This window comes from Eleutherodactylus coqui, chromosome 7, assembly GCF_035609145.1.
Source record: "Eleutherodactylus coqui strain aEleCoq1 chromosome 7, aEleCoq1.hap1, whole genome shotgun sequence".
Taxonomy (NCBI): domain Eukaryota; kingdom Metazoa; phylum Chordata; class Amphibia; order Anura; family Eleutherodactylidae; genus Eleutherodactylus; species Eleutherodactylus coqui.
In genome coordinates this window covers 230,856,305-230,883,929 of record NC_089843.1, presented here as the reverse complement: position 1 = coordinate 230,883,929, position 27,625 = coordinate 230,856,305, and the positions used below count along the sequence as shown (strand labels likewise).

General features: G+C 49.9%; 1 protein-coding gene across 1 annotated transcript; it reads left to right on the top strand.

Moving 5' to 3' along the window:
- The first annotated feature begins 2,453 nt into the window (after positions 1-2,453).
- Positions 2,454-10,140, top strand: LOC136573245 (DNA polymerase epsilon subunit 4-like). Its single transcript, XM_066574543.1, has 4 exons — positions 2,454-2,706; positions 3,871-3,955; positions 8,468-8,509; positions 9,121-10,140. The coding sequence occupies exons 1-4, from the start codon at positions 2,473-2,475 to the stop codon at positions 9,132-9,134; spliced, it is 375 nt and encodes a 124-aa protein (XP_066430640.1). The 5' UTR covers positions 2,454-2,472; the 3' UTR covers positions 9,135-10,140.
- Positions 10,141-27,625: the final 17,485 nt, after the last annotated feature.

The following is a 27,625-nucleotide window of genomic DNA, read 5'->3' as shown; positions in this document are numbered from 1 at the left end:
GGGGGGACATGGGGTGATGTAGGGACACATTGGAGTAAAGAGGTAAGGTGGGCACACACGAGGTGTACATGGGGTGAGATGGGCACACACAGGGTGTACATGGGGTAAGGTAGGCACACACAAGGTGTACATGGTGTGAGGTGGGCACACACGGGGTGTACATGGTGTGAGGTGGATACAGGGGTGAGGTGGGCACACATTGGAGTAAAAGGGTGAGATTGGTACACACAGAGTTACATGGGGGAGGTGGGCACACACGGGGGTACATGGGGTGAGGTGGGAACACATTGGAACAAAGGGGTGAGATTGGTACACATGGAGTTACATGGGGTGAGGTGGGCACACACAGGGTATACATGGGGTGATGTGGATACAGGGGTGAGGTGGGCACACATTGGAGTAAAGGGGTGAGATTGGTACACACGGAGTTACATGGTGTGAGGTGGATACAGGGGTGAGGTGGGCACACATGGGGTGTACATGGGGTGATGTGGGCACACATAGGAGTAACGAGGTGAGGTGGGCACACACAAGGTGTATATGGGGTTAGGTGGGCACACAGGGTGTACATGGGGTAAGGTAGGCACACACGGGGGTACAGGGGTGAGCTGGGCACACACGGGGTGTACATGGGGTGATGTGGATACAGGGGTGAGATGGGCACACATTGGAGTAAAGGGGTGAGATTGGTACACATGGAGTTACATGGGGTGAGGTGGGCACACACGGGGGTACATGGGGTGAGGTGCATACAGGGGTGAGGTGGGCACATATTGGAACAAAGGGGTGAGATTGGTACACATGGAGTTACATGGGGTGAGGTGGGCACACACAGGGTATACATGGGGTGATGGGGATACAGGGGTGAGGTGGGCACACATTGGAGTAAAGGGGTGAGATTGGTACACGGAGTTACATGGTGTGAGGTGGATACAGGGGTGAGGTGGGCACACATGGGGTGTACATGGGGTGATGTGGGCACACATTGGAGTAAAGAGGTGAGGTGGGCACACACAAGGTGTACATGAGGTGAGGTGGGCACACATGGGGTGTACATGGTGTGAGGTGGGCACACACGCGGTGTACATGGGGTGATGTGGATACAGGGGTGAGGTGGGCACACATTGGAGTAAAGGGGTGAGATTGGTACACATGGAGTTACATGGGGTGAGGTGGGCACACACAGGGGTACATGGGGTGAGGTGGATACAGAGGTAAGGTGGGCAGACATTGGAACAAAGGGGTGAGATTGGTACACACGGAGTTACATGGGGTGAGGTGCGCACACACAGGGTATACATGGGGTGATGTGGATACAGGGGTGAGGTGGGCGCACATTGGAGTAAAGGGGTGAGATTGGTACACACGGACTTACATGGGGTGAGGTGAGCACACACAGGGTATACATGGGGTGATGGGGAGACAGGGGTGAGGTGGGCACACATTGGAGTAAAGGGGTGAGATTGGTACACACGGAGTTACATGGTGTGAGGTGGATACAGGGGTGGGGTGGGCACACATGGGGTGATGTGGGCACACATTGGAGTAACGAGGTGAGGTGGGCACACATGAGGTGTACATGGGGTGAGGTGGGCACACAGGGTGTACATGGTGTGAGGTGGGCACACACGGGGTGTACATGGGGTGAGGTGGGCACACACGGGGTGTACATGGGGTGAGGTGGATACAGGGGTGTGGTGGGCACACATTGGAGTAAAGGGGTGAGATTGGTACGTATGGAGTTACATGGGGTGAGGTGGGCACACAGGGGTACATGGGGTGAGGTACACACAGGGGTGAGGTGGGCACACATTGGAGTAAAGGGGTGAGATTGGTACACATGGAGTTACATGGGGTGAGGTAGGCACACACGGGGGTACAGGGGTGAGGTGGGCACACACGGGGGTACAGGGGTGAGGTGGGCACACACGGGGTGTACATGGGGTGATGTGGATACAGGGGTGAGGTGGGCACACATTGGAGTAAAGGGGTGAGATTGGTACACATGGAGTTACATGGGGTGAGGTGGGCACACACGGGGGTACATGGGGTGAGGTGGATACAGGGGTGAGGTGGGCACACATTGGAACAAAGGGGTGAGATTGGTACACATGGAGTTACATGGGGTGAGGTGCGCACACACAGGGTATACATGGTGTGAGGTGGATACAGGGGTGAGGTGGGCACACATGGGGGAACATGGCGTGATGTGGATACAGGGGTGAGGTGGGCACACATTGGAACAAAGGGGTGAGATTGGTACACATGGAGTTACATGGTGTGAGGTGGATACAGGGGTGAGGTGGGCACACACGGGGTGTACATGGGGTGAGGTGGGCACACACGGGGGGTTACATGGGGTGAGGTGGGCACACATGGGGTACAGCCGGGTTTGATGCCCCTGCAGCCCGCACTCATATCGGCTCGCTCTCCGATCAAGTGACATTTCCCGCTCTGCTCTGGCGCCGCCTCATGGCCGCTGAGGAGATGAGTGCGGGCGGCGCGGCGGGACCGGAGACCGGGGAGAGCGACGGGGACAACAAGACCGCTGGCGAAGAAGCGGGGAGTACCGCGGCCCTGCCGCCCCCGGGGGCCTCCCAGAAGCTCGTCCGGCTGCCCATCTCCCGGGTGAAGGCGCTGATGAAGTCGGATCCGGATGTGTCTCTGGCCAGCCAGGAGGCCGTGTTCACCGTCAGCAAGGCAGCGGTGAGGCCGGGGGGAGGGCGAGCGGACGTGGCTGGGGGACAGCCGGGCTCCAGGCGGTGGCCGCAGTTGATCGGCTGTTGTGCAGGAGGCCGCGGGTCTCTGTAGGAGCTGTGGGCGGTATGTGCTGCGGAATAAGGCCTCACGGCCGTGACGGACCGCCGGCGGGTCAGGGTAGCAGAGTCCGCCAAAAAATCCCATTCTCCCCTCTGGATCCGCTGCTAGCGCCGGCGGTGACACGTGACGCGCGGACTGAGGCTATACCTTGCGCTGCCAGCGGGGATGCAGAAGACATGCGGGGCCACTGGCCTTCTGCATCCAGCTGTTCTCTGCTGTTATACATCTGGACGCTCTGTTCTTCTTACCCGGCCTGTCTTCAGGGAGCGGGATGAAACAATAGTATCAGCTGTATCCCGCTGTGAATCCCTGATGAGGCTCATCGTCAGGGATGGTGATGCCGGGAGGAGCGCCCGCCGTGCGGTATACTGCCCAGAGGGACGGTGATGCCGGGAGGAGCGCCCCCCGTAGGGTATACTGCGCAGAGGGACGGTGATGCTGGGAGGAGCGCCTGCCGTAGGGTATACTGCGCAGAGGGACGATGATGCCGGGAGGAGCGCCCCCCGTAGGGTATACTGCGCAGAGGGACGGTGATGCCGGGAGGAGCGCCCCCCGTAGGGTATACTGCGCAGAGGGACGGTGATGCTGGGAGGAGCGCCTGCCGTAGGGTATACTGCGCAGAGGGACGATGATGCTGGGAGGAGCGCCCGCCGTAGGGTATACTGCCCAGAGGGACGGTGATGCTGGGAGGAGCGCCCGCCGTGCGGTATACTGCCCAGAGGGACGGTGATGCTGGGAGGAGCGCCCGCCGTGCGGTATACTGCCCAGAGGGACGGTGATGCCGGGAGGAGCGCCCGCCGTGCGGTATACTGCCCAGAGGGACGGTGATGCTGGGAGGAGCGCCCGCCGTAGGGTATACTGCCCAGAGGGACGGTGATGCTGGGAGGAGCGCCCGCCGTGCGGTATACTGCCCAGAGGGACGGTGATGCTGGGAGGAGCGCCCGCCGTAGGGTATACTGCCCAGAGGGACGGTGATGCTGGGAGGAGCGCCCGCCGTGCGGTATACTGCCCAGAGGGACGTATGGAAATAAGATGCCTTTGTTTTTACAGGAATTATTCATTGAGACGATTGCCAGAGACGCCTACGTGTACGCCCAGCGGGGGAAGAGGAAGACCCTGCAGCGCCGAGACCTAGGTATGGTGCATGCATTTACATAGTTACACTGGCATCCTGACGGGCTCCTCACTACGGGCGAGGCTGTACTCTTACCCTCCTGGCCGCTCCTCACTGCGGGCGAGGCTGTACTCTTAGGCCTCCTTCCCACGAACGGATTTACGCCGCGTAAATTCGCAGCAAAAATCCGCAGCCTTGTCCCCTGCTATTAGGTTCTATTGAACCTAATAGCTCAACGCTCACGATGCGGAATTCCACCGCGGAATTTCGCACCGTGAAATCTCCCGTCCTCATCCGCAGCATGCTCTATTTGCCACGGGTGCACACGCTGACGGCTTCCATTGCAGTCAATGGAAGCCGTCCGTTCACGCTATCTCCCGCTGTAACACAGCGGAAGATAGCGTGAAAACGCTTTCCCGCCTACCGCCGCCGCGTCACGTGACACGGCCGGCCGCGTCATGTGACGCGGTGGGCGTGTCGCATGACGCGACGGCGGTGGGCGGGGAAGCGTCTTCACGCTATCTTCCACTGGTAAGTATGGGGTCTCTGGGGGGCGCCGTGACGGGCTTCACTGCGTAATATTCCGCTGCGGAGCCCGTCACGCTCGTGTGAAGCCGGCCTTACCCTCCTGGCCGCTCCTCACTGCGGGCGAGGCTGTACTCTTACCCTCCTGGCTGCTCCTCACTGCGGGCGAGGCTGTACTCTTACCCTCCTGGCCGCTCCTCACTGCGGGCGAGGCTGTACTCTTACCCTCCTGGCCGCTCCTCACTGCGGGCGAGGCTGTACTCTTACCCTCCTGGCCGCTCCTCACTGCGGGCGAGGCTGTACTCTTACCCTCCTGGCCGCTCCTCACTGCGGGCGAGGCTGTACTCTTACCCTCCTGGCCGCTCCTCACTGCGGGCGAGGCTGTACTCTTACCCTCCTGGCCGCTCCTCGCTACGGGCGAGGCTGTACTCTTACCCTCCTGGCCGCTCCTCGCTGCGGTCGAAGCTGGACTCTTACCCTCCTGGCCGTTCCTCGCTGCGGTCGAAGCTGGACTCTTACCCTCCTGGCCGCTCCTCGCTGCGGGCGAGGCTGGACTCTTACCCTCCTGGCCGCTCCTCGCTGCGGGCGAGGCTGGACTCTTACCCTCCTGGCCGCTCCTCGCTGCGGGCGAGGCTGGACTCTTACCCTCCTGGCCGCTCCTCGCTGCGGGCGAGGCTGGACTCTTACCCTCCTGGCCGCTCCTCGCTGCGGGCGAGGCTGGACTCTTACCCTCCTGGCCGCTCCTCGCTGCGGGCGAGGCTGTACTCTTACCCTTCTGGCCGCTCCTCGCTGCGTTCGAAGCTGGACTCTTACCCTCCTGGCCGCTTGTCGCTGCGGGCGAGGCTGTACTCTTACCCTCCTGGCCGCTCCTCAGGCCGTGCAGTCAGTTCACACATCGCTCATGTGTATTTACTGTCATAATGGAGCTCGGTCACATCCGTGCCGCGCAGGTCCTTCATGCAGGTCCTTATTGTTGGTCCGGTAAAGATGCTGGACAGATGCAGGAAGCGAACAGACCCGTTACAGTCAGCGGCGTGCGGTCGGCACGGCTTGGATTAATTACCGATCTGGGATTAATTACCCCGGGGATACCTTATGGGTGTGACTAGAGCCTTAATGTAATTGAATGCCTTTATTCTGGAGTTGTTCCATTTCTGGGGTGTCCAGCTCTACAGCACGACTCCACAGCCCAGAGGATCGGCTCCCTGGTTACCACGCATCATGGCAAGATTCACTTGGTGCCTAGCTTACATTAGTCAAGCCATGGTCCTGGTGAACGGGGGGCAGTAACTAACTCCTCACCAGCGTATGCTACTGTGTATAGCTTTTGCGTGTGTAATACACAGTACCAATCTCCCGTAGACTCCTTTTGTGTTGCTCACACAATGCAAACGGGGAAGCACCGTGGCATGCTCTATCTTGGTGCACATACCCGCCACGCTAGTGTGTGGGGACCAGCGGCGCGCAGAATGTCATTGTGTACTTCCTGCGAGGGATTTGCGTGCGAGCCTCACATTTTATGGCGCTGTCTACATTAGTAAAGTAACTGGACCTCACTTAGGACGATACTCCAGAAGACAATCCTTTCCTCTTCGCTCACCTATGTACAAGGCGAGTTCACAGTACAGTGGGGGGGGAGGGTCTCCCCTGCTGGTACCGGGGTGTCTACAAGCAGACCTGCTTTTCCTTACTTGACTTTTCTTGAGGCATTATGGCCAGGCTAACGGGGAGTGGAGGACCCCTTCCTGGCCACACTGGAGGTTCCTTCCTAGAGTCTGTTCTGGACCTCTTCCTTGTAGGGCAGGTCCAGTTGTGTAGTTGGTGACACATTTACCACAGCTTCCATCATTCTAGGATAGAGTCGAACAACAAAAGTGTAGTGCTGGATCGGGCACATGCCAGACCGGTGCCCCTCCTGGATGGATCCTCCTGACTACAATGAGCTCCGTCCGGCTGCCCTTATGGAGTCCTGCTTTCTTTTCCTGACAGAAAATATTTTGTCTGGGATATTCAAGGAAATCTGCAATGGAGGCCGCGATGCTGCTGAGTACCCATGACTATTTGTGGATACTCATGCCGGCTACGGTGCCTGGGAATTCCTACCCTTTAGAATATAGCATTTCGGAAGGTGAGGATTTGCTCCGGGTATGAAGGCCCCAAACGCCTCTAGTCATAAACAAATTAATACAAATAAAGACCACATTTCTAAATGTACCTAATAACTACAAATAAAGAGGTTTATTGCTTATTCTTAGGATAGGGGATTAAATGTCTAATTACTAGTGGTCTGACTGTTTGGACCCCCAGCAATCCTCAGACTGGCATACCCAAATGCCTCATGTGAATGGGACCACGGTGCATATGCTTGGACATCACTCCATTCAATTTAATGGGATGGAAGGGGATTGCCAAGAGCATTGTTCTCTGCTTGTCCCATAGACGTCAATGCAGCAGCAGTCAGGTGTGAGCACCGTTGCTCCTATTCACATGAGACATTTGGGTTAGCAGTCGGAGCCCCCAGCAATCAGACACTTAGTCCCTATCCACAGGAAAGAAGACAAATGTCTTTAATGCAAGGCTCTGTTCACATTATGATTTCCATTATAAATGGTACACAAATAACAGACGGAACCCGACAGATCCTAATGGTTCTTTTATACGGCACGAGCTGCGGGGTAAAGATGCCTTGTCCCAGGGATACCCGCACAGGAGCGGGTATATCTCACAGTGCTGCCAACATAGAGGCAGAGCGGCCAGGGAGGTCATCAATGGTTGATGAACGGGGTCTGCCACTCAGGACCCCTGTCCATCATCAGATCGTCTTGTCTGTTGTCCAGAGCAGTGCCCCCCCCCCCCCCCCCCCCCCCCCGTCCACCAGCTGATGGTTTGGCCCAGTGCAGTGGCCGGACATTGTCCTAGGTGGACAGGGGACAGAGTGCCAGCAGCGGCTTCACTTGCGTTGAAACCAATCGGAGAGCCACATTGTTGCTACGGCACTTTCTGCTCCTCTGGTGGGCAAGATTGGATGTGACATCCTGACCACCACAGAAGCAGGAAGGGCCGCAGCAGCAGGGTGCTTTCCCATTGGTTTCAACAGAAAAGGAGAACACAGAAGTACTTTCTGTTTGTAGTCTTCAGGGGAAGGACACAATGTAAAAGATCTAGCAGCTAAAAGTGTGATCCAAGCAGAAAAGTAGGTGCCCGGGGGTCCCAAAGAAAATAAGTGAAGAGTTTGTATAGATCACACAGTCCTATGTGGCGCAGAGTGTTGGGGCTGAATCGCAGTCCTCCTAAACTGTCTGACAACCTGAGCGTTGCGCGTCCAATCCCCTGCTTGGTTCAGTTGGCTGGCTGGCTGAAGATCAACTCAGTGGCTTTCTATCCTTTCCGAGGTCGGTAAAGTGAGCACCCAGCTTGGGGGGGGGGGGGGGAGTAAAAGATGACTGGGGAAGGCAATGTAGTGTTAGCTAGTAGAGCAAAACGTGATTCTGTAGATACGAGACCTTTAATGGCTAACAAAAATACATGAGGTTACAGCGAGCTTTCCAACCTCTCGGGTCCCTCATCAGGCAGAATGACACTTATTTCTCTACTCATCCTGTAATCCTACCATGTCTGTGCCGGGACTAGTGATTGGCTCATCACATGTACGAGTCTCCCACTTTGGGGACAGATAGTATATCATAGTATTTTAATCAGTACAAAAAAAATTATATATACCCTTTTTCTCACTTTTTGCTTTGTGACTTAAAGCTTTAGCTGCACTGTGAACAGTGTAAGAACAAACCCTCCATTATGTTCCCGCCCTATTTAGAAATGAGGTTTACTAATACAAATGTTACCTTTGAACACTACAGCTGGTTCTGCTGAGAACAGGCCCCCGTTCAGGTGTCGCAGCCAAAAAATACGTTGTGTTTCATTTGAAGGTGGGGGTGAAAATAAGAAAGGGCTGTGGCGTGAAGGGGTTAAACAGTGTTTGTTTACAATACGGCCTTTTTTACATTTCAGATAATGCAATAGATGCTTTTGATGAATTTGCGTTTTTGGAAGGTAAGTCGTTCCAGAGACTTTATTAAAAGCATTTCCAACCTAATTCAGCAACGTCGGTTTTCCTGTTCTAGCGCTATAGTGATTTGTAGACCAAATATCAAGCAGGATTAGATCGTGGCACACGGGAGATACAATGTGCCAATGTTTACCTATTTTCTTTTACAAAAGTCCGATTGAACCATTAAGGTGCTTATAGATGGACACTAATTATATAATCGTCTACCCGTGAGCCGACGACTGAATGGGGAGTAAGACTCGTGCGCTTCTTGTTTGTCGTTCACTTTCTGCACGACTAAAAATCCTTGTTGGCTCGTTCGCCTTGCGTTCCGTCTAAACCCTTCCCTTCAGTGTTACATCTTCCCTACATAAAACCCTGAACGAGAAGTGAATGATTGTCGACGATGAATGTGCGGCCGAGCCGGTGATGACGTCACTTGTCTACCTGATGGGGGTGCATTCAGCACCTCTGCCAGCCATGGGACGGTTTGTCTGTGCCTCCAATATAGCAGCCTGCAGGGATATTAGCATATAGTAAACGTACAGCACAATATGTCTACTTTCATCACCTTTTTAACTAAACGTGTATAATATATATTCTTTTCTTTCACCAGGCGCATTGGACTGACTCCACTGACAAGAATAATAAAGGACTTACAATGTTTAGAACCGTTCGGTCTCCCGTGTCTTGAGGCTTCGGGCGCAGGCGTGTGCTGGCTGTCATGTCAACCAACATCAAGCTGATTTGTGGCTTTCAAATGATGTCCTCGATTTTCGTTATTTTTTGCAGTCCCCTACAATAACCACACTGTCACTTCAGCACCAATTACCAGTAAAACCACTTGGTGACCTCGGCTTGTAGTCTGCAGAATAGAAGTGATTGAACCCTTAGCAATTACATCAGCATTATGGGAGCAGGAAAACCAAGTGCCCCGACCAAATGTGTCCATCGTACGATGGAACCGCAGCGGGCGGACTGCATAGCTTATATCTGGGTGGGAGCAGCTTCTGTCATGGTGGTCAACAGTCTTCAGGATGAAATAACCCTCCATTCACTGCAATTTTGTCCTGGATTTTAATAGAAGTCTATGACAGAAGCTCCGAGCAAAGCCCCCATGGCAGATAGGAACACGCCTAAGGAGCTCTTGAGGGGGGAAGAAACATTGTGTATTATTGTAAAGGGGTTGTCCGGTTACCAGACGCCCCTCAGTAGGCATGCCTGTATTAAAATAATAAACTGAGCAATACTTGCCCTCCCCCGCGATCCAGGACTGCAGGCCGGCTGTAATCCCGTTTGTTGTTGTGATAGCGGCCGTTACCGGACGTCAAGTGACCGCTGCAGCTAATGGGCGGCTGCAGCCCTGCCGCTACTTCTGCTGGCATCAGCACTCGCTTTCTGAGCGCCGTGCCGCTGCTGCGGTCACTTGATTTCTGGTGACTCCAGATATCACAATACCGCAGAGGATGCAGCTCCAATCCGGAGGGCAGCAGGAGGTTAAGTGTAGCTCCATTTATTATTTTAATACAGGCAGCCCTATTACAGAGGACAGTCCAGTAACGAACTACTTTATGTACATTGGTTAATAAAGCTTTATTCTTGTAATTGTTCATATATTAAATTATTTTTAAAACTGTTTCTTATCAACGATCATTTAACAATCTGCAAAACCTGATGCTGTAAGCCGCGGTGTAAAACATGATGCTGTAAGCCGCGGTGGTGTGTAACTTTTGAAAGCTTCAAGGCGTGAACCGACAGCCGAGTAATGTTCATGGAAGCCGCTGAGCCAAATCCCACTGTACGCGGTTCACATAATACAATAACCAGACCACCACCTGACTGCTCTTTGTTCCTGTGGTGACTTACTGGTCAGATGTCAATTAGGAAAGATATGTTCCAGGTTGCCTCTTTACCTCTGAAGGGACAGTAACACAGAGGTTAAAAGGCCCCTCACCCATGCACCCTCCAGCGGTTCCCTGTACCTTTACAGGCAAGCATGCAGAGAGCTTCCTGGGTATCATGCCGAAATCCATGGGAAATGCTGGATCTAGAGTTTCTGTCCCTCCTTCCTACTCCTGACGCTAAATCGTTGGTCAGAGCTCTTACCAGACGAATACTGTGAAGTCATCAGTCAGCAGCTTCTTGCCTTGGAGAAGAGCAGGACCTGCTGTAATTCAGCCTTGTTGCATTGCATATCAGGATTCGGTGGATGCCACTGATGGACGCATGAATACACAGGACTGGATATCAGGACAGGCCCCGGACCCAGGGCACTGCTATTTTGGGGAAGACATTTTCTATGTATCTTAAATCAGAATAATTTTATTGGAGTTATATTTTAAAAAAACAACCAGATCAGACAATTGCAAGATCTTGTGGGGAAAATGTAAAACTTAGACTTACTGTTTTAAGGGCTCCCACCCACTGGTGATATTTACTTTCTTGCGCTGCGAGAGCACGAGAAAAATCTCGCAGCGCAAGAAAGAGGCCAGTATAGTACTGGCATATCGCAAGTGGTTTCAATGGGGCTAGTGACAGCAGCGTTAGCCCCATTGAAAGCATAGGGAGAATGCCGCAGACTTCTGCCACAGCTGTGGCAGGAGTTTCCTTCATCCCTGCGGGGATAAAGGAATCCTCTGCCACAGCTGTGGCAGAAGTCCGCGGCATTCTATTTTATTGCTTTCAATGGTTTCAGCCAAGCCCTGCAGAATGATTATCGGGGAAGAGCTTGAAATATAAGCCCTTCCCTGATAATCATTAATAAGTGTAAAAAAAAAAAATGGATTACTCACCTCTCCTGCGCTCAGCCGCGTCCTCCTGCTGGCTCCCCGGAACTGCTATTAAGCTCTTTCAGCAGTCGGGGATTTAAAAATCCTGTCCTCCTGAAAGGGCTGTGCAGATTGGCTGAGGGCTTAGCCAATAGCAGCTACTGCTTAGCTATTGGCTGAGCGCTCAGCCAATCGCCCATACCCCTTAGCTATTCATGAATGAATAGCTAAGGGCTATGTGTGATTGGCTGAGCGCTCATCCAATAGCTAAGCAGTAGCTGCTATTGGCTGAGCCCTCAGCCAATCTGCACAGCCCTTTCAGGAGGCGGGGATTTTTAAATCCCCGACTGCTGAAAGAGCTTCATAGCAGTGTCGGGGAGCCAGCCGGAGGACGCGGCTGAGCGCAGGAGAGGTGAGTAATACATTTTTTTACACACTCATTGATGATTATCGGGGAAGGGCTTATATTTCAAGCCCTTCTCAATAATCATTCCACGGGGCTTGGCTGAAACCATTGAAAGCAATAGAATAGAATGCCGCGGACTTCTGTAACAGCTGTGGGAGAGGATTCGGATGAAGGAAACTCCTGTGTCAGCTGTGACAGACGTCCCTGGCATTCTCCATCTCTTCTCAATGGGGCTAGCGCTGCTCCCGCTGGTCACATTGAAAAGACTGGCAATATGTCGGCGTGATGCTGATTTTTTTCTTGCACTGCGATGCGAGACTTTAACTTTAGAATCGCATCGCAGTGGAGAAAATATCGCCAGTGGGTGGGAGCCCTTACTTCTATTGTGGGTAAAATGCTTGAGAGGTTTCTAAGAGATGCCATCCTGGAGGACCTCAAGGAAAATAGCTGTGTAACTCCATATCAGAATGGGTTTGTAAGAGATCGCTCCTGCCACACCAACCTGATCAGTTTCTTCAAGGAGGTAAGTTCTACACTGCACCGAGAGTCACTGGATCTTCTCTATCTGGACTATTCCAAAGTGCTTGATACTGAACCGCATAAAAGGTTGGTATATATAATGAGAATGCTTGGTCCGGGCGATAATGTGTGTAAGGGGGTAAGTAACTGGTCAGTGATAGAAAGCAGAGGGGGTTATAAATAATAGATACTTAATAGGGTCACCATTATTAGTGTGGGGGGAGGGGACGACGGGACTCGGGTTGTTTTGGGCCTATTTTTAATACATTAATGACCTGGTAGAAGCCGTGTGCAGTAAAATAGCAATATTTGCAGAGGATACAAAACTTTCAAGAAATTAACAGTAAGGAAAGAATGCAGTCGCAAGCAGAACTGGATAAGTTGGGGGCAGAAAAGTGGGAAATGAGGTGTAACACTGATAAATGTAAGGTTCTGCACATGGACAGAGGAAATACATGTCACCATTACACACTAAAGGCTCAGTCAGACAAGCGTGGTTTTTGCGCGCCTATGTGTGCGAAAAAAATGCACTCCTCGCTTATGTGGAAAACTCATGAATGGCCAGTTTGCTGGGCAAGTTTCTGGGAATCAGTGATGATTGGCCCTCCCGCGGGGATGAATGAATCCCCTGCGACAGCTGTGGCAGAGGACTGTGATGCTATCCTATTGCTTTTAATGGGGCTGACGTGGCTGCAATGGGGGTTTCCATTAACTCCTGCTCCCATAGGAGTCAATGGAAACTCCAGCAAAAACACGCACCTAAGATAGTGAATGTCCAATCTTTTTTTTACATACGCGCGGTTTGTGCTTCAAATTCTGTGCATATGGACGCTTCTATAGAAACCCATTGGCTCGTGTGAATGAGGCCCGCAAGCAGAATCTGACCCGGTGACCCTTGCAGATCTGTATTGCAGATGTGCCAGCCAGTACATGTGCAATACAAATGATGCTGCACCATTGCTAGGCGATGAAACAGATTCCGCAGATCGGATGGCTTCTATTGACTTCAATAGAAACACATGGAATCCAGTTCAAAATATAGCATGCTGCAATTTTCCCGCTGTGAGCTGAAAATCGCTATTGATTTCTGTTCGTGGGCATGGAAACCCACCTTTACATAGCATGCTATGGCCGGTATTTGCTGTGGATTTTGCATGCGGATGCCCACTCCAGAATCCGGCACTCGATTGCGCAATTCTGAATTTATGTGATTATACTGTGCGTACCGGCGAACGTATACGCTCATGTGAAGGAAGCCTAAAAGAGTTGAAAATGGGCCTGGACGCCTTTCTTGAGTGCAACTGTATTAGATGTTATATCACTGACTATAGTCGGCTGCATACAGGCATTACGGAATCCATAGCGGGTGTCCGCCTCCAGATTCCGCAGCAAATATCGCCCATAACATGCTTTTGAAAAACACTTTTTCTTCCACACGAGCGGAAATCAATTGCGATTTTTTTTCCCCCCTGCTCGTGGAGGAAAAATCGCAGCATGTTTTTTTTTGCACGGACTGCCTCCCTTGAAGTCAATCAGAGGCAGCACTTCCTGGAGGCGAGATGTTTCAAAATCCTGACCAGGAAGAGTTGCCTGAAGACAAGGGCCAGGGAGCTGGAGGTGGGATTCCATTGTCTGGATTTTCCTTGTCTGAACTCCGTCTGATGTTCTTGTTTGTGTCTGAATTATGTCCGATGTCTGTTCCACACATCCGTTGGTTGTTGAATGCCCAATTCTTGTTTGTTTGTTCTACCCATCCATTGGTGGATGGTAGCCCAAGCTTTCTCCTGTCCCCTTGCTCTGTTGGTAGGTGAATCCTAGGGCTTTGTTCTGCCCATCCGCGCATCTGTAAATGTGCAGATGCCTTGTGTGAACAATGTCTTGTTTGTATTTGCTCTGTCCCTGTCTTTACCTTCTATGGTGAGTCAGGCCCCTAGGTTCCAGTGTGGAGCCATCCCTATTGGGACAATTGCCTTGCTTATATGCTGCACTCCTGGGGTTGCAGTTGTCTTGTTAGAGTAGGAACTCATGAGACGAGGACCCTTGTCGTGGGCTCGTGAGGCTATGTACTTTGGCCAAATTATTAACTAATTCCTCATATTTGTTACTAGGGAGTATACTCGCTAAGGCACTACTCGCTCGAGTAATGTGCCTTAGCCGAGTATCTCCCCGCTCGTCCCTAAAGATTCGGGGGCCGGCGCGAGGCGGGGAGCTGCAGGGCAGAGCGGGGAGGAACAGAGGGGAGATCTCTCTCTCCCACCCGCTCTCCCCTGCTCCCCGCCGCAACTCACCTGTCAGCTGCGGCGGTCCCAGAATCTTTAGGGACGAGCAGGGAGATACTCGGCTAAGGCACATTACTCGAGCGAGTAGTGCCTTAGCGAGTATACTCGCTCATCCCTATTCGTTACCAATAGGTCTTATTTTCGGCGGATGTCTTATTATAGTTAACAGGCTCGGTCCAGGTCCCTCCCGCTGCTTCTCCAGAGATTCGACACGCTTTTTGCAATCCTCAACCGCCCACAGAAGATCACTTCCTGGTTCCAGGATTCATAAATTCTGCCTCCAGGAAGCGATGGCTCTAAATGGTTCTAGAGCGCTGCTCAGTTAATCAATGCAGCACTTGCTGAACCATTGCGATGGCTGTGATTGGTTCATAGAGCTCTGCATTGATTGGCTGAGCAGCGGTCGAAGAACCAATCACAGCTATCGCGTTGTAGTGGTGGGATTTATGAATTGGCTGAGCCGCGGCATTGATTCACAAATCCCACCTCCACAACACGATGGATGTGATTGGTTCTTCGACCGCTGCTCAGCCAATCAATGCAGAGCTGGGATTATTCTGATTGCCAGATTTGGAGTCAGTAAATAATTTTTTCCTAAAATGAAGAAAATTGACCTCTATCTCATGGGGCTTCTTGCATTTACATAACTGAAAATTCTCGATTAGAAACCCCTCAGTAATTTAGATGTGTGTACCTGGTGAATAACAAGGAAGAGATTTGAATACCTCAAGACTCTCATACGAGCTGGTTTTGATAAATAATTTTTGGCAATATCAAAGTTCAGCTCATTGTAGCCATTTCCACTCCTTATTTTAAAGTTTTTCTTCACTTCTTTGTTGTTCAGTGTTTACCCCTTGGGTCTAACATCATATAGGGTGGACTGGGAGTTTGGTCGGGATCTGCAGGCCTCTTCGCTTTCCTCAGTGCAGGAGTCCCTTGGTGGTTGTGCCCGCTCCCGCCACTTGCTTTGTTAGAGTGGCACATATTGGGCTCTTTGTGGCTCTTCCAGGCTTTGCCTGCTCTATTTGGGCGCTGAATGAGCTGTACCCCAGTTCTGCCCCCACCATTAGTCATCATGGTACTGCAGGCTTCATTGGGGTTGGAGTTAGTGTCCTTTTCGATATCTTGTCTCAAGTCAGCTGCCAGATGTGCTGCGAGGCCCTGCCTCTTGACGTCATGATGGGGTGCTGGTGTCGGGTCTTGCTCCAATAATGTGGGCAGAAGGGGCAATTACAGATGGTGTCAGGAAGCTTTGAGGCTGTCTTTTCTAAGGTTACTCTTGAAATTTAGCATCCTTTAAGGTCCTGCAATTCTATCAGGATGGATGCCCTATCTTCTGAATGTTCTGAATCTGTGCAGCCCCAGGTGTCTCTCAGTACTGTGAGTAGGCCAGTGGCTTAAATACCCTCTTTCCCTGTCCACAGGCACGCACGGTTTTGCCAGTGCAGAATCCCGCATCGGATTCCACCTGTGCCCGCAGACATGAAGCCAAAAATTATATTCACTGACCTGTCCGGACACAGCGTGGGTCTCCTCAGTCGCGGCCGGATCTTGTTTTCTTCTGCTCAGCAGATGCAATTTGGACGCCGGCGTGCCGCGTGCATGTGCCGTGCGTTTTTATTTTTTTTTAAACTCCTGTTTCGCACAGATCCGTGACACAGCTACAGTGTTATCCGCGGTTGCGGCGCAGATCGGACGGCTTCCACTGGCTTCAGTGGAAGCTGTCTCTGCGGGAAAACCCCAGAAAATGGAGCATGCTGAGGGTGTTTTCCCGCACGAGCAATACACGTGTCGGGGAAAAATGACATCAGCAGGTATTTAATTACCTGCGGGTGCCCAGTGATTCTCTATGGGCACGGATCGCACACAGATTTCCTAATTCCATTTTTGCCATGGACATAAGGCCTTAAGTGTATAGGGTTAAATCAGGTTCATGTTCCTCTCTTCCTCTCATTTTATAAGGAGAAAGAGACATTTTTGCCTTAAAGGGGCTAATAAATTCAGAAGATGCAGTGTAAGTAATGATCATTTAGAAGAAAAAGAAAATGCTGTGAGGTGTAACAGGAATCGCCTAGCATTGCTCGGACACCTGGCTGGAGCCTTATGGACCAGGCATACCTCTCCCCAGGTGCTGGTGGCATGGCCAAGCTCCAAGGTGGGCACTGATAACGGGTACCATCTTGGATACACGAGGCCAGAGCTGTGACCAGAAGATCGACAGGACCAGGTGAGCCTCCTTCTGCAAGTGGGCTATGGGCGACAGCACAATCTTCTACCTGTCGGTGATCTGCTGCTGGACCCCCTACCAGGCTGTCTGCAGGAGCTTACCTCCATGTGAGCAGTATTACCAGTAGCCTGCATTGAAGGGTGAATCACTGTCCCAGATAGTGCTTCATTATTCAGAGACCCTGCAGCGCTAATTAGGCACACTCATAGACGCCGGGCCCTGATACTCTTCACAGTTAATTTTAGTTTCAAATAATGTTTATTAAAGAAGCATCTCCAGATATTGTACATCTTTTCTTAACAGCAAAAGATTTCCCCTCGCAGGGTACATGAGGTATCAGTTTACATACATTTTGGTCATGAAAACTTTGTACCTATAGCATAGATATACTTATTTTCTTACAGTTCATTTTTGAATATCTTATCTAAAGTATAAGGTGTCTGTTGTACTCAACTTTATCAACTGGAACAATAAAACTTTACCAAAGGTCACATGTGGTCGTCGTGTCTCTTTTCTTTCTTAACTTGAAACGACTATAGGTGGGTTATTTGGTTACTTTAGGTCAACTGGAGGACATGTCTAAATCCTGGTATGTCTATCAATTCTATCCAGGGTCCCCAAACTCGCCCAAACTGTTCTAGTGAGTCTGACCCTATGGCATGCAATCTCTCGTATAACGCTATCTGTGAGATTCTGTTCATCACCTCCTGGATTGAGAGGTTTTGTTGCTTCCATCTGGATGCAATATGAATTCTTGCTGCCATGCAAACGACCTGTATCAGTTTGTGTGCGCGGTAGCTGACCCCTAGTTTACGATCACCCAGGAGGAACACTGCGGGAGATATCTGAAGGGTGCCTATAAAAAGACTATGTAGAAGCCTATGAATTTGCGACCATAGCCTGGCTACTACCGGGCAGGTCCACCAGATATGTACCTGGGTGCCTTCTTCTGCACACCCCCTTAAAACAAAGATGCGAGGAAGATGAGTAGATCTGGTGTAGTCTTGCTGGCACCAGGTGGGTACGGTGAAGAATTTTTTAGGGAGGTCTCCATCAAAGACACCTGGTGGCTACCTTTTGATATTGTTTCGCAGCAATGTCTCCATCTTTCTATAGACATTTATATTTAGGTCTTTCTACCAATTTTTCCATATAGGCTAGTTTGCCTTCTCCCATCGTGTTGTTCAGGACACTGTAAATCAGAGATTGAGAACCTTTTTTCATAGGGTCTCTCAGGTATAATCTCTCAAACATAGTTATGTCCGGGAAAACCCGAGGTAGCTGGAGTGAGCTTAAAAAATGAAACACTTGATTGACTCTATAGTTCTCAGATGTAGGAGGCTTAAACCTGTCCTGGAATTGGCTCATGGTCAATAGGCTTGAGTTCTCTATCAGATGATGAAGATTAGTGATTTCATTGATTTTCCACCATTGAAAATGAACCAGGTCCAGGCTTGGGGGAAATTTTTCATTTGGTATTAAGGGTATAGTCTAGAGGGGTTTGTTTGTTGACAGTTTGTATTTATATCTGGTATTCCTCCAGATACGCAGTGAGTGGTATGAGAAGGGGCTCTTGTTTAGGAAGTTCCCAATCATTGGGTGTCAGACCAAATCAGTTCTGGGAATGTGTGGGGCTATTCTTGATGCTTCCAAACCTACCCATAGGGGTGCTCTCGTTCCCCCTAGGGTCTCGATCCACTGGGCTATTCTCGCTGCTGTATAGTACTTTCTCAAATTGGGGACCGAGAGACCTCCCCGCTTTTTATGGTAATGCATAACACTATTTTTTATTCTAGTGTGCTTATTGGCCCATATAAACTTAAAAATAAGTTTTTGGAAGTTGTTCAGTACCTCACTCGGTATTGGGATGGGCAGGGTTCGGAAGAGATACAGTATCCGTGGGAGAAGGTTCATTTTCACCGCATGTATCCTTCCTATCCAGGACAACATTGGGTCGTCCCATTTTTGTAGCTCAGCGGATAGTTTTCTTATCAGCGGTGGATAGTTCCACTTGTATAGGGTGGACAATGAGGTGGTCAGATTGACTCCCTGATATGGGATGTAGTGCGCCTGTTGTTGAAAGCCGAAATTCAAGTCTATAAGTTTTGATATAGAAGGAGGGGTGTTTACGTAAGCTGTCGCTTTTATCTGCGTTTACTTTTAGTCTTGTTAGGGTCGCCCATTTTTCTAATAAGCTCATTAAATTTGGCAACTATGTTAGTGGCTGGGTGATCGTAAGTAGTAGGTCATCTGCAAAAAGACATAATTTATATTCCTCCTTCCCAAGAACAACTCCTTTTATGTTAGGATTATTTCTTATTGCTATCGCTAGTGGTTCCATGGCTGGCGCAAAAAGCGCCGGAGAGAGGGGACACCCTTGTCGAGTGCCCCGCTTAATTGGGATTGTGGTTTCCTTAGTTGTTGGGAGTTGTAAGAGGGTGGATGGTGAGGAGTATAGGCTTTTTAGAGCCTGTATGAACTCCTCTTCGAAACCCATTTGTTGTAATATAGAGAATAAATACTTCCAAGATAGGGAGTCAAACGCCTTTTCTATGTCTAAGGCTAGAGGAGTTAGGGAGCTATTGTTTTTTTCCGTCTGGTCAATGATATTGAGTACTTTCCTGATGTTATCCGGAGCTTGTCTCTGAGGAATAAAACCTACTTGATCCTTATGGATTATTTTGGGGAGAAATTGGTTTACTTGTTTTGCTAGAATGCTGGTGAATAATTTGTAATCTATATTTAGAAGGGATATAGGTCCGTAGTTCTTTGGGGTTAGCGGATCTTTATTTGCCCTAGGTATTACTGTTAGGTTTGAGTTTAGGAATTCCTGTGGTGGGATTTTTCCCTCCATCAGGGTCCGGAACATATCATTTAGAGGTTTAATTAGTAGGTCTTCATATTTTTTGTAGTAAATGGCTGTGAGGCCGTCAGGGCCCGGGGCTTTCCTTAATTTCAAATTGTCTATCGCCTCTGTTATTTCTTCTATGGTAATGGCTGCATTTAAAGATTCTCTTTGTTCTTGAGAGATGGTGGGAATCGGTAGAGATTCTATAAATTCCTTCCTTAGGTTTTCTCCTCCTCCCTTGTGTTCTTGGTAAAGGGAGGTGTAGAAATTGGCAAATGTATCGTAAATTTTGTTTGGGTTGGTAGTTGTGGTGTTGTGGGGGGTGTATAGTTTAAATACTGTGTTAAGCCTCTGTGTATCCCGTAGCTTAGCTGCTAGCAGTTTGTCTGGTTTATTGGCAAATTTATAGTATTTATATTTGGTCCATTGTAGTGCTCACTCTACTTTTTCTGATAGTAGAGTGTTGAGTTGCATTTTAGTATCCTTGATCTCCTTAGCGGTTGCCCGTGAGGGGTTATGTTGTTTAAGATTTTCTAGGAGAAATAACCTTCTTTCCAATGCTTGGCAAGTTTGTGATCTCTCCTTTTTTTGGGGGGGGGATAGTCGGATTAGTTGGCCTCGGATATATGCCTTATGGGAGAGCCATACCCATTGTGATTTTGCTTCCAGACCATTGTTTAGGTCAAAAAATTCAGCGATTTGACTGGAAATTTTGTTCGAGCAGGTAGGATCCCGCACCAAAGCCTCGTTCAGCCTCCATCTAAATGTGTTCTTTGTGATATTCTCCGCCTCTTTCTTACACAACAGTTCGTGATCAGACCAGGCGCATGGGTAATGCCTGGCGGTTGTTAGCTGAGGCAAGAGAGATGTAGAGATCAAGACGTAGTCAAGTCTTGAGTATGTCTGACTTGACGCTGAGAAAAAAGTATAACCTCTTTCTTTCCCGCGGATCTCCCTCCAGCTGTCCGCTAGCCTGTGTTGTGATAGTTTAGCCTTCCAGTCTTTTCTTAGCGAGGTCGGGAATCTGTCTGAGGTGTCACTCGATCTGTCGAGTGTCCCGTTAAAGGGGAAGTTGAAGTCCCCTGCCCAAAGTATCTTGTGTTGTGGGAATCGTGTTAGTTTTTTCACGATTAAATTTATTATAGGCCAAGGGTTCTCCGAAGGGGCATACATATTAGCTATCACTATTGGTTGGTCATGTAGTGTACCCCATATGAGACAGTATCTTTCTTCTTGATCACTTTCTGTCTGTATCTCTTGAAGGGGGAATGAGTTGTGTAATAATGCTAGAACTCCTCTATGCTTTTTGATGGCTGTGGAGGCGTAGCATCTAGTGTAGTTGTGATTACAGTATCTGGGGGCGGAGTTGTGGGAGAAGTGGGTCTCCTGGATACAGATTATATCTGGTTTGTGTTTTTCTAACATCAAGAAGGCTTTTTTCCTTTTGCTCGGGGAGTTAAACACCCTCACATTGTGCGAAATTAGACATACCATTGGTTGGCCTGGTCTAGGCTTGCTTTAGTTTTCTCTCCAGGAGCTCTCTGCCCGTACTGTTGTTGTACTCCAGTCTGACCCTTCGTATATATGACGACCTGTGACCTTAATTCAAGAAAATTAACTTTTAAATTTATAAATGGCGTAATCCCCCCCCCCCAACCTCCAACCCCCAACTATAGGGGTCAATGCACCGTGTAAGAACTTTTGGTTAACTGTGGTCCCAGGACCCTTGTGGTCAAAGAGAAAATCGGTGTTTCCTTTCGGTAAACCGATCATCTTTGAGTAACTCAGCAACTAATAATCCACCATTGGACTTGCACCTAGTGATAGGTATATTGGTGTGATCATTTTTCAACTATTCAGCGAGGAGGCGCCCCCCCGCGGGCTATTCCACGGGGCACGTCCCCTCATCCACCCCGTATTGCAATATTATCATAATTATCCCCCTCAGATATCTCCCTTTTATCTCCTGGCCCTCCCCCAGACTCCCCTACCTCCTTTTCGCCTAGTCATGGGGGAGGGCGGGGAGAGGAGCCCAAAACAATAATCTAATTAAACTTGCACAGTTTTCAGGGTATATTGGGTTCGGTGTTCCTCGATCTCCGATCAGGAAGTCCAGATGTGGTTTGTGTGGGACGCGGTGTGAACCAGGATCGCCTTGGACGTGGACGTGTCCATCCGTTCTCCTGGGGTCTCTCCACTTGGATCTGTGCTCTTTCCAGAGCCCCGTAAGCCTCCTCTAGGGATTTTACTGCGTATGATCTTCCATGATGCTGGAAGAGGAGTGCAAAGGGGAATCCCCACTTATATCTAATGTTGGCCGAGATCAGGGCTTGTGTAACTGGTCTAAAGGTTCTCTGCTTCGCCAATATTAATGGGGCTATGTCAGCGTATAGTTGCACTGAGGATGTCATGCCCGGTAGTGGAGGGAGGTTTCTAGCTGCAGTCAGGATCTGGTCCCTGACTTCACTATAGTGTAACTTGAGCATGACATCTCTGTGCATGTCTGGGTTGGGTAGTTTAGCCAGTGCCCTGTGGATTCGATCAATTCTTAATGAAGCCTGGTCAATCTGGGGTAGAAGCGCTGAGAATAGGTTAGTAGCGGTTTCTTTTAGAGCCGTGAAGGTCTCTGGGAGACCCTGGATCCTGATATTGGAGCGTCGGGATCTATTTTCCAGGTCTTCATATTTGGCTTCTAGTTGATCAATTTTGGTTTCTAGATCCGCCACGTAGCTGCGGTCTGTTTTTAAGGTATCAATAATGTCCTCAGTCTTTCTCTCTAGTTCCTCTGTCCTTTGGCCTAGATCTCGGATGTGGTCAGAGAAGTCTCGTACGGCTGCGGATAATTCCGTTTTGAAAATTTTCTTCATCTGCTCCAATAAATTGGAGTGGTCTATGGTATCGTGTCTGTTTTCCATAGTTTCTTCTTCAGCATCAATCTCTGAGGGGCTTTGGGAAGCTGCAGGGGAGGGAGGGTCTGTCTGGGATTGAGATGCAAACATATTTAGTAGGGTGCCTCTGGATGGGGTTTTTGATGTTTTACCTTTGATTTTAGTCATACTGCTTGAAGAGTAAATAGGTTCGACAAAGGATGCTGGTGTTTCACGATCAAGTTATCTTATGACATTGTGCAAATGTCCCGGTGGAGCAGAAGCTAGGGACTTATTCTCCAATGTGTCTAGCTCTGCTTAAGCGCTGAGTGGGGGCTTGTGTTGTTAGTAAAGAATTGGGTTTGTCGCCATTCCCTGGTAAAGTAGCGTGGAGTGAACTAGTACCAGGGGTGTAGCGGCTTCACCTGGAGGGAGTGTGGCAGTTTGCCTGGTTTTGGTTGCTTGTGGTATAGCCCGTCGTGGTGGTTTGATTAGGGCTTGTTCGCTGTTACACTTAGTTTCTGCCACTTCCTGTCCTCTGCGTTGGGGACTTTCTGCTTAGTATGTACAGTCACAGCAGATCAGTTTTTATAAAGCAGACCTTTAGTGGTCTCTGTGGTGGTCTGAGGCTGAAGGGGTTGCGCAGTCCCTCAACTATTTCAGCTCCGCTACACCTCTGACTTTCTGCCCCGGTGTAGCTGGTGCTGTCTCTCTTCCCCTTTTGGGGCTCCCCGGGCTCCGTTCCCCTCAGGGGCCCTCAGACCAGCTCCTGTTTTTTGTCTTTTTCTCCCCTCTTCTTTTGATTAAGCTTACCTATGGCAGTCTCTGGTTACCCCGGCACACCACTCCTTTCCCAGGGCCTCTCACCTCTCCTCAGGTGTTACCTTCTCTCCTGCGGGTCCTCTGCCTCCGGTCACTGTTATCTGGGTCCTGCTGTCCCTCTGCTGGGTCCCGCTGCTTGAGGGGTTTCCCCGGCGCTTACCAGGTGCTCTTTGATCTGCAGGGTCGGGTGGGGGAGGGAGGTCTCCTCTCTCTGCCAGTCGTCGGCAGTGTCGTAGGCTGGAGCCGCCGGGCCTGCCGAATGCTCTAGCAGCGCTGGCGGGAGCCCTCTGTCTGCTGCTGCCGCCGCTACGCTGCTCTCTCTTCCCCTCTGTGAGCTCTCCACCCGCTCTCCTCACCCGCGGGGTGGTGTTGCTTACCCGGTCTTCTGTGGCCCTGGCTTTCCCGGCCGCTGTGGGGATCTCCGGTCCTCCCTCCGGTGGGTCCTCCCCGCTTCCCCAGCTAGCGGTGGTCAAGACTGAACCTCTCCTAGGTAGCCACAGGTCCTCTGCCATCCTCGATAGCTAAGGAAAAGCTCCACTTCGCCTCCCCTCAGCACTTCCGGCTGCTTAGGCTCCTGCACTTTAGTCCGTGGCTTCAGTCTTCCTGGTTGGCCTTAAATCGGCCCGGGTCGTATGGGGTCTTGAGAGGGCTCAAAATGTGCCTCTCGCTCCAGGGAAGCTGCCTGCTCGGTTTTCGGGTTCTTTAGGGTGGAATTGCGCTGTCGAATCGCGTTTTAAGAAGGTGCCTGTAGAGGAGAGCGGGAAAACGCATATGCTCTCGCTTCCTGCTAAGCCACGCCCCCTCACAGTTAATTTACATCAACACCGCTACCAGCGCTTACAGAGGGGTCTGCCTCAATTTTTACAGGATCTTTTCAACAATAGATCTGACACTCTGCATTTATGGAAGCGTCTTGTTTTTATCTTTAATGGGCTGTTGCTATATTAAACCTGTAGCCCAGGGAATGGCACATGAATAGTTAAGAACTGGAAAATTTCTTTATTCTTTGTCTCCATCTTGTGGCCGCTGCTCCTCGCTGCACCTCGTTGTAACAGGTTCTCATTGAAAAAACAAAATGTATTGAGTCTTTGCCTGCAAGTTGCTTCAAAAAAGGGAACAAACGAAAGTAAAATATTGCTGCTTTCTGAAAAGCCTGAGCTCTTCCTGGGGTCTGTTTTAATGAGAACTCTCTAACTACAATAATAATATAGCATCTTGTGCCACAGATAAGGCTCTTAGGCCTCATGTCCACTAGCTAAATGAAATTGCGGATTCCGCAGCGGATTTCCACCGCGGAATCCGCAGTGGATTTTGCCCATAGGGAATCATTGGCCAGCCGCGGTCCATTAAACTGATTTTTGCACCCGCGGATGGCATTTTAAAAGAATTGTGTTTTTCACACGTGGGAGAAAAAACGCGGCATGCTCCATTTTATCACGGATTCCACGCGGATTGGCAACATTGCTATCACATTGATAGCAATGTGTGCGGATATCTGCATGCAAAAAAATACCATTAAAAACAAATCCGGCAGATTCTGCGTAGATTGTATTTTTCAAGTGGACATGAGGCCCTAACGCTCCTGTGCACTTGCGTTTTTTCTTCTGCGTTTTTTTTTCACGCATTTGTCAATGAGACTTTCTAATGTTAAGAATGCATCACAAGTTTGCGCTCTGCAATTTTTGTGCGATGTGTTTTTAACATTAGAAAGTCCCATTGACAAATGCATGAAAAAAAACGCAGCAATATCGCGTGAAAGAAAACGCACAAGAAAAACACAAGTGTGCAGGAGCCCTTACTTGTGTGCCGAGATGAGAAAATAACTGCATGACCATCAGATCCGCCACTGGCATGTGCTAATCAGCGGTACATAGTGCTCTAGAAGAGAAAAGAAAACAGCACTCCAATGTGCAGAGTATTGCAGTATAGTATGAAAATATGCACTCACCTGGTGGGCTTGAGAAGGGAGTCGGTACGACTCAGAAACACGTTGCCATTAAGTTTTCTTCAATACATCGTGATTTCAGCTTCCCTTTCAGCAGCGTCAATCTCTTCTCCTCCAGATTAACGATGACTGTACAAGAGTCCCTTAATCTTTTATAGGAGAAGCAGAACAAGGAGAACGCTCGACTGAAACAAAACAGCATATATGCAATGCAGAACAATATCTAATCTTTGCACAAAATCAAATTAAGGCCATGCAGAAAACAACACAAACTCTATTGGATCGGATAGATGATCTAGAAAATAGATCCAGGAGGAGCAGTCCTAGAATGGTTGGGTAACCTGAGGACATCCAATCAAAAACCTGAGATGAATCTGCAGCATCCCATAGGGTGACCCCAGACACAGGGCGTATGTTTAGGAGCAGGGAGGGCAAGATGCTGGTTCATCACGGTGGTACTTAACAGGCTCCCTCCCGGAGGGACGCATGTACTCTCGGCCAGAGCAGCGCTGGGCTTCTTCCAGACACCCCTCAAGAGGGATGCCCAATTAACATGAGAACAGGGATAGTGGATGTCACAGGTGACGCCACCATTCCTTTACCCACCGGAAAGACCCTTGGTGGTAAATAAATGAGCCGCAGACAGAAGTAACATACCTCAGGTCTCTGGGAATGGTCAGAGCCTGGCAAAACTTTACTTGCAGAAAACTGGAACAACTTCTTGTATACAAGGCACAAGTGGCAATGATTTGCAATGCAGGTATTAGACAGGCTTAAGAGTACCTCCATCTGGTGATCCCAGACTTCAGGATGGCCGGATGTGACAAATAAAGAAGCGTACCTCTATGCGGTGATCCACTATATCTGGATGGCCATGTAGGAAAATATGAATAATAAGTACCTCTGCATTGGGCCTTAGAAGTAGCACCTGCTTCTTGCTCACGCTCTCTGTCTTCAATGGGGGTTCACTTCTCTCTCATCACTAGAACATACACTCTCAGGGAACCTCTCCTCTTCCTCCATTCTTCAGCATATGAGAGTTGATTGTCCTCTCATGTGGCTGGCACTCTCAATCAGGAACACAGAAGAACAGAATCTCCTTCCGCACTCTCTCAGACTCACATTTATAGCCTCACTCATACCACATGACAGGACATAAATTGATAAATTTACAGACAATCTCCAGGCTTTTGCAAACACTTATCTATCACACACTGCAGCTGTGCAATACATATAACAGAATGAATAGATTTGCACAGAGCACCTACATAAGACATGACATGTATGACAATATAGAGCGGGCCAGGAAAGTGTGTACTGAGCTACTACAAATCTGTGAAAGCTACCCGCCTCAAGGCTTGGACCTGCAAGGCCCCAGAAAAGTAGAACGGGCACAAAGGGTGGGCTCACAAAACCCAATATTTATATCCTCTAATCGTCCATGGAATATCTTCATGAAGTTTCTAGACTATAAAGAAATGCCAGAACTAAAGCCCACAGGACTGTAAGGGAAGGTAGGCATGACAGGGTGAGACTGGGAAGGGGTTAACTTGGTAAGGTGAATTCTGGGTAACGGGGGTGGGGGTCAAAGAAGAGAAAAAGTGTGAAAGAGAGGAGGAGGAGTCAGTTGCAGGAGCAGAAAGTAGAGCCCCATTTACACGGAATGAATGTCGAGCAAACAATGCCCGAAACTTGTCCCCACACATACTCATTCGCCTGCTGCTTCACGGGAGCTTATATCGCTGGCTCACAGAGGGGCGACTGCAGGAGATTTCTCTCCTGGCTCCCACACCCATCTCCATTCACTTAGCATAGTGGCCGTTCAGTACTGAACAGCTGCTATTTACACTGAATGATTATCGTTTAGCTCATCGTACATCATTTATGCAGCATAAACCATGGGTGATGAGCTGATCGTTCAGTATAAACAGCAGTCGGTCAGTATTGAACGGCCGCTATGTTAAGACAATGAAGAGGGGCGGGGGAAAGCGAGGACAGAAATCTCCTGCAGCCGTCCCACCCTCCTGCTGGCCGCTCTGTGAGCAAGCCAGCGCTACGAGCTCCTGTGCAACAGCATGAGAGTGAGTATGTTCGGGGAAGAGTGTTGGACATCGTTTGCCCGTCATTTGTCCTGTCTAAACGGACCTTAAGGCCGCCTGCAGACGGCCGGGTCGAATCCGGCAGCGAGAATTCTCGCCACGGGACCCGACCCGAGCACCTGCAGGGACCAGCGGGTACTCACCCGCGCCCCGCAGCTCCGGATTTTTCAGGTGCCGGCTGCCGGGCAGCCGGCGCATGCGCAGACCGGAGCCAGTGGCGGGTGAGTGACGTTTCTGTGCGGGGCTCTGTGAGTCCCGCAGAGAAATAGAACATGCCGCGGTTTGTTTGCCGCGCGAGATTTCGCGCGGCCAAACCACGGCCGTCTGCATAGGATTGCGCT

Bases quoted from the DNA above. Each gene is read 5' to 3' on its own strand.
- LOC136573245 (XM_066574543.1), top strand. From the start codon at position 2,473: ATGGCCGCTGAGGAGATGAGTGCGGGCGGCGCGGCGGGACCGGAGACC. The intron at 2,707-3,870 runs GTGAGGCCGGGG...TTGTTTTTACAG, and splicing joins TCACCGTCAGCAAGGCAGCG to GAATTATTCATTGAGACGAT. The intron at 3,956-8,467 runs GTATGGTGCATG...TTTACATTTCAG, and splicing joins CCTGCAGCGCCGAGACCTAG to ATAATGCAATAGATGCTTTT.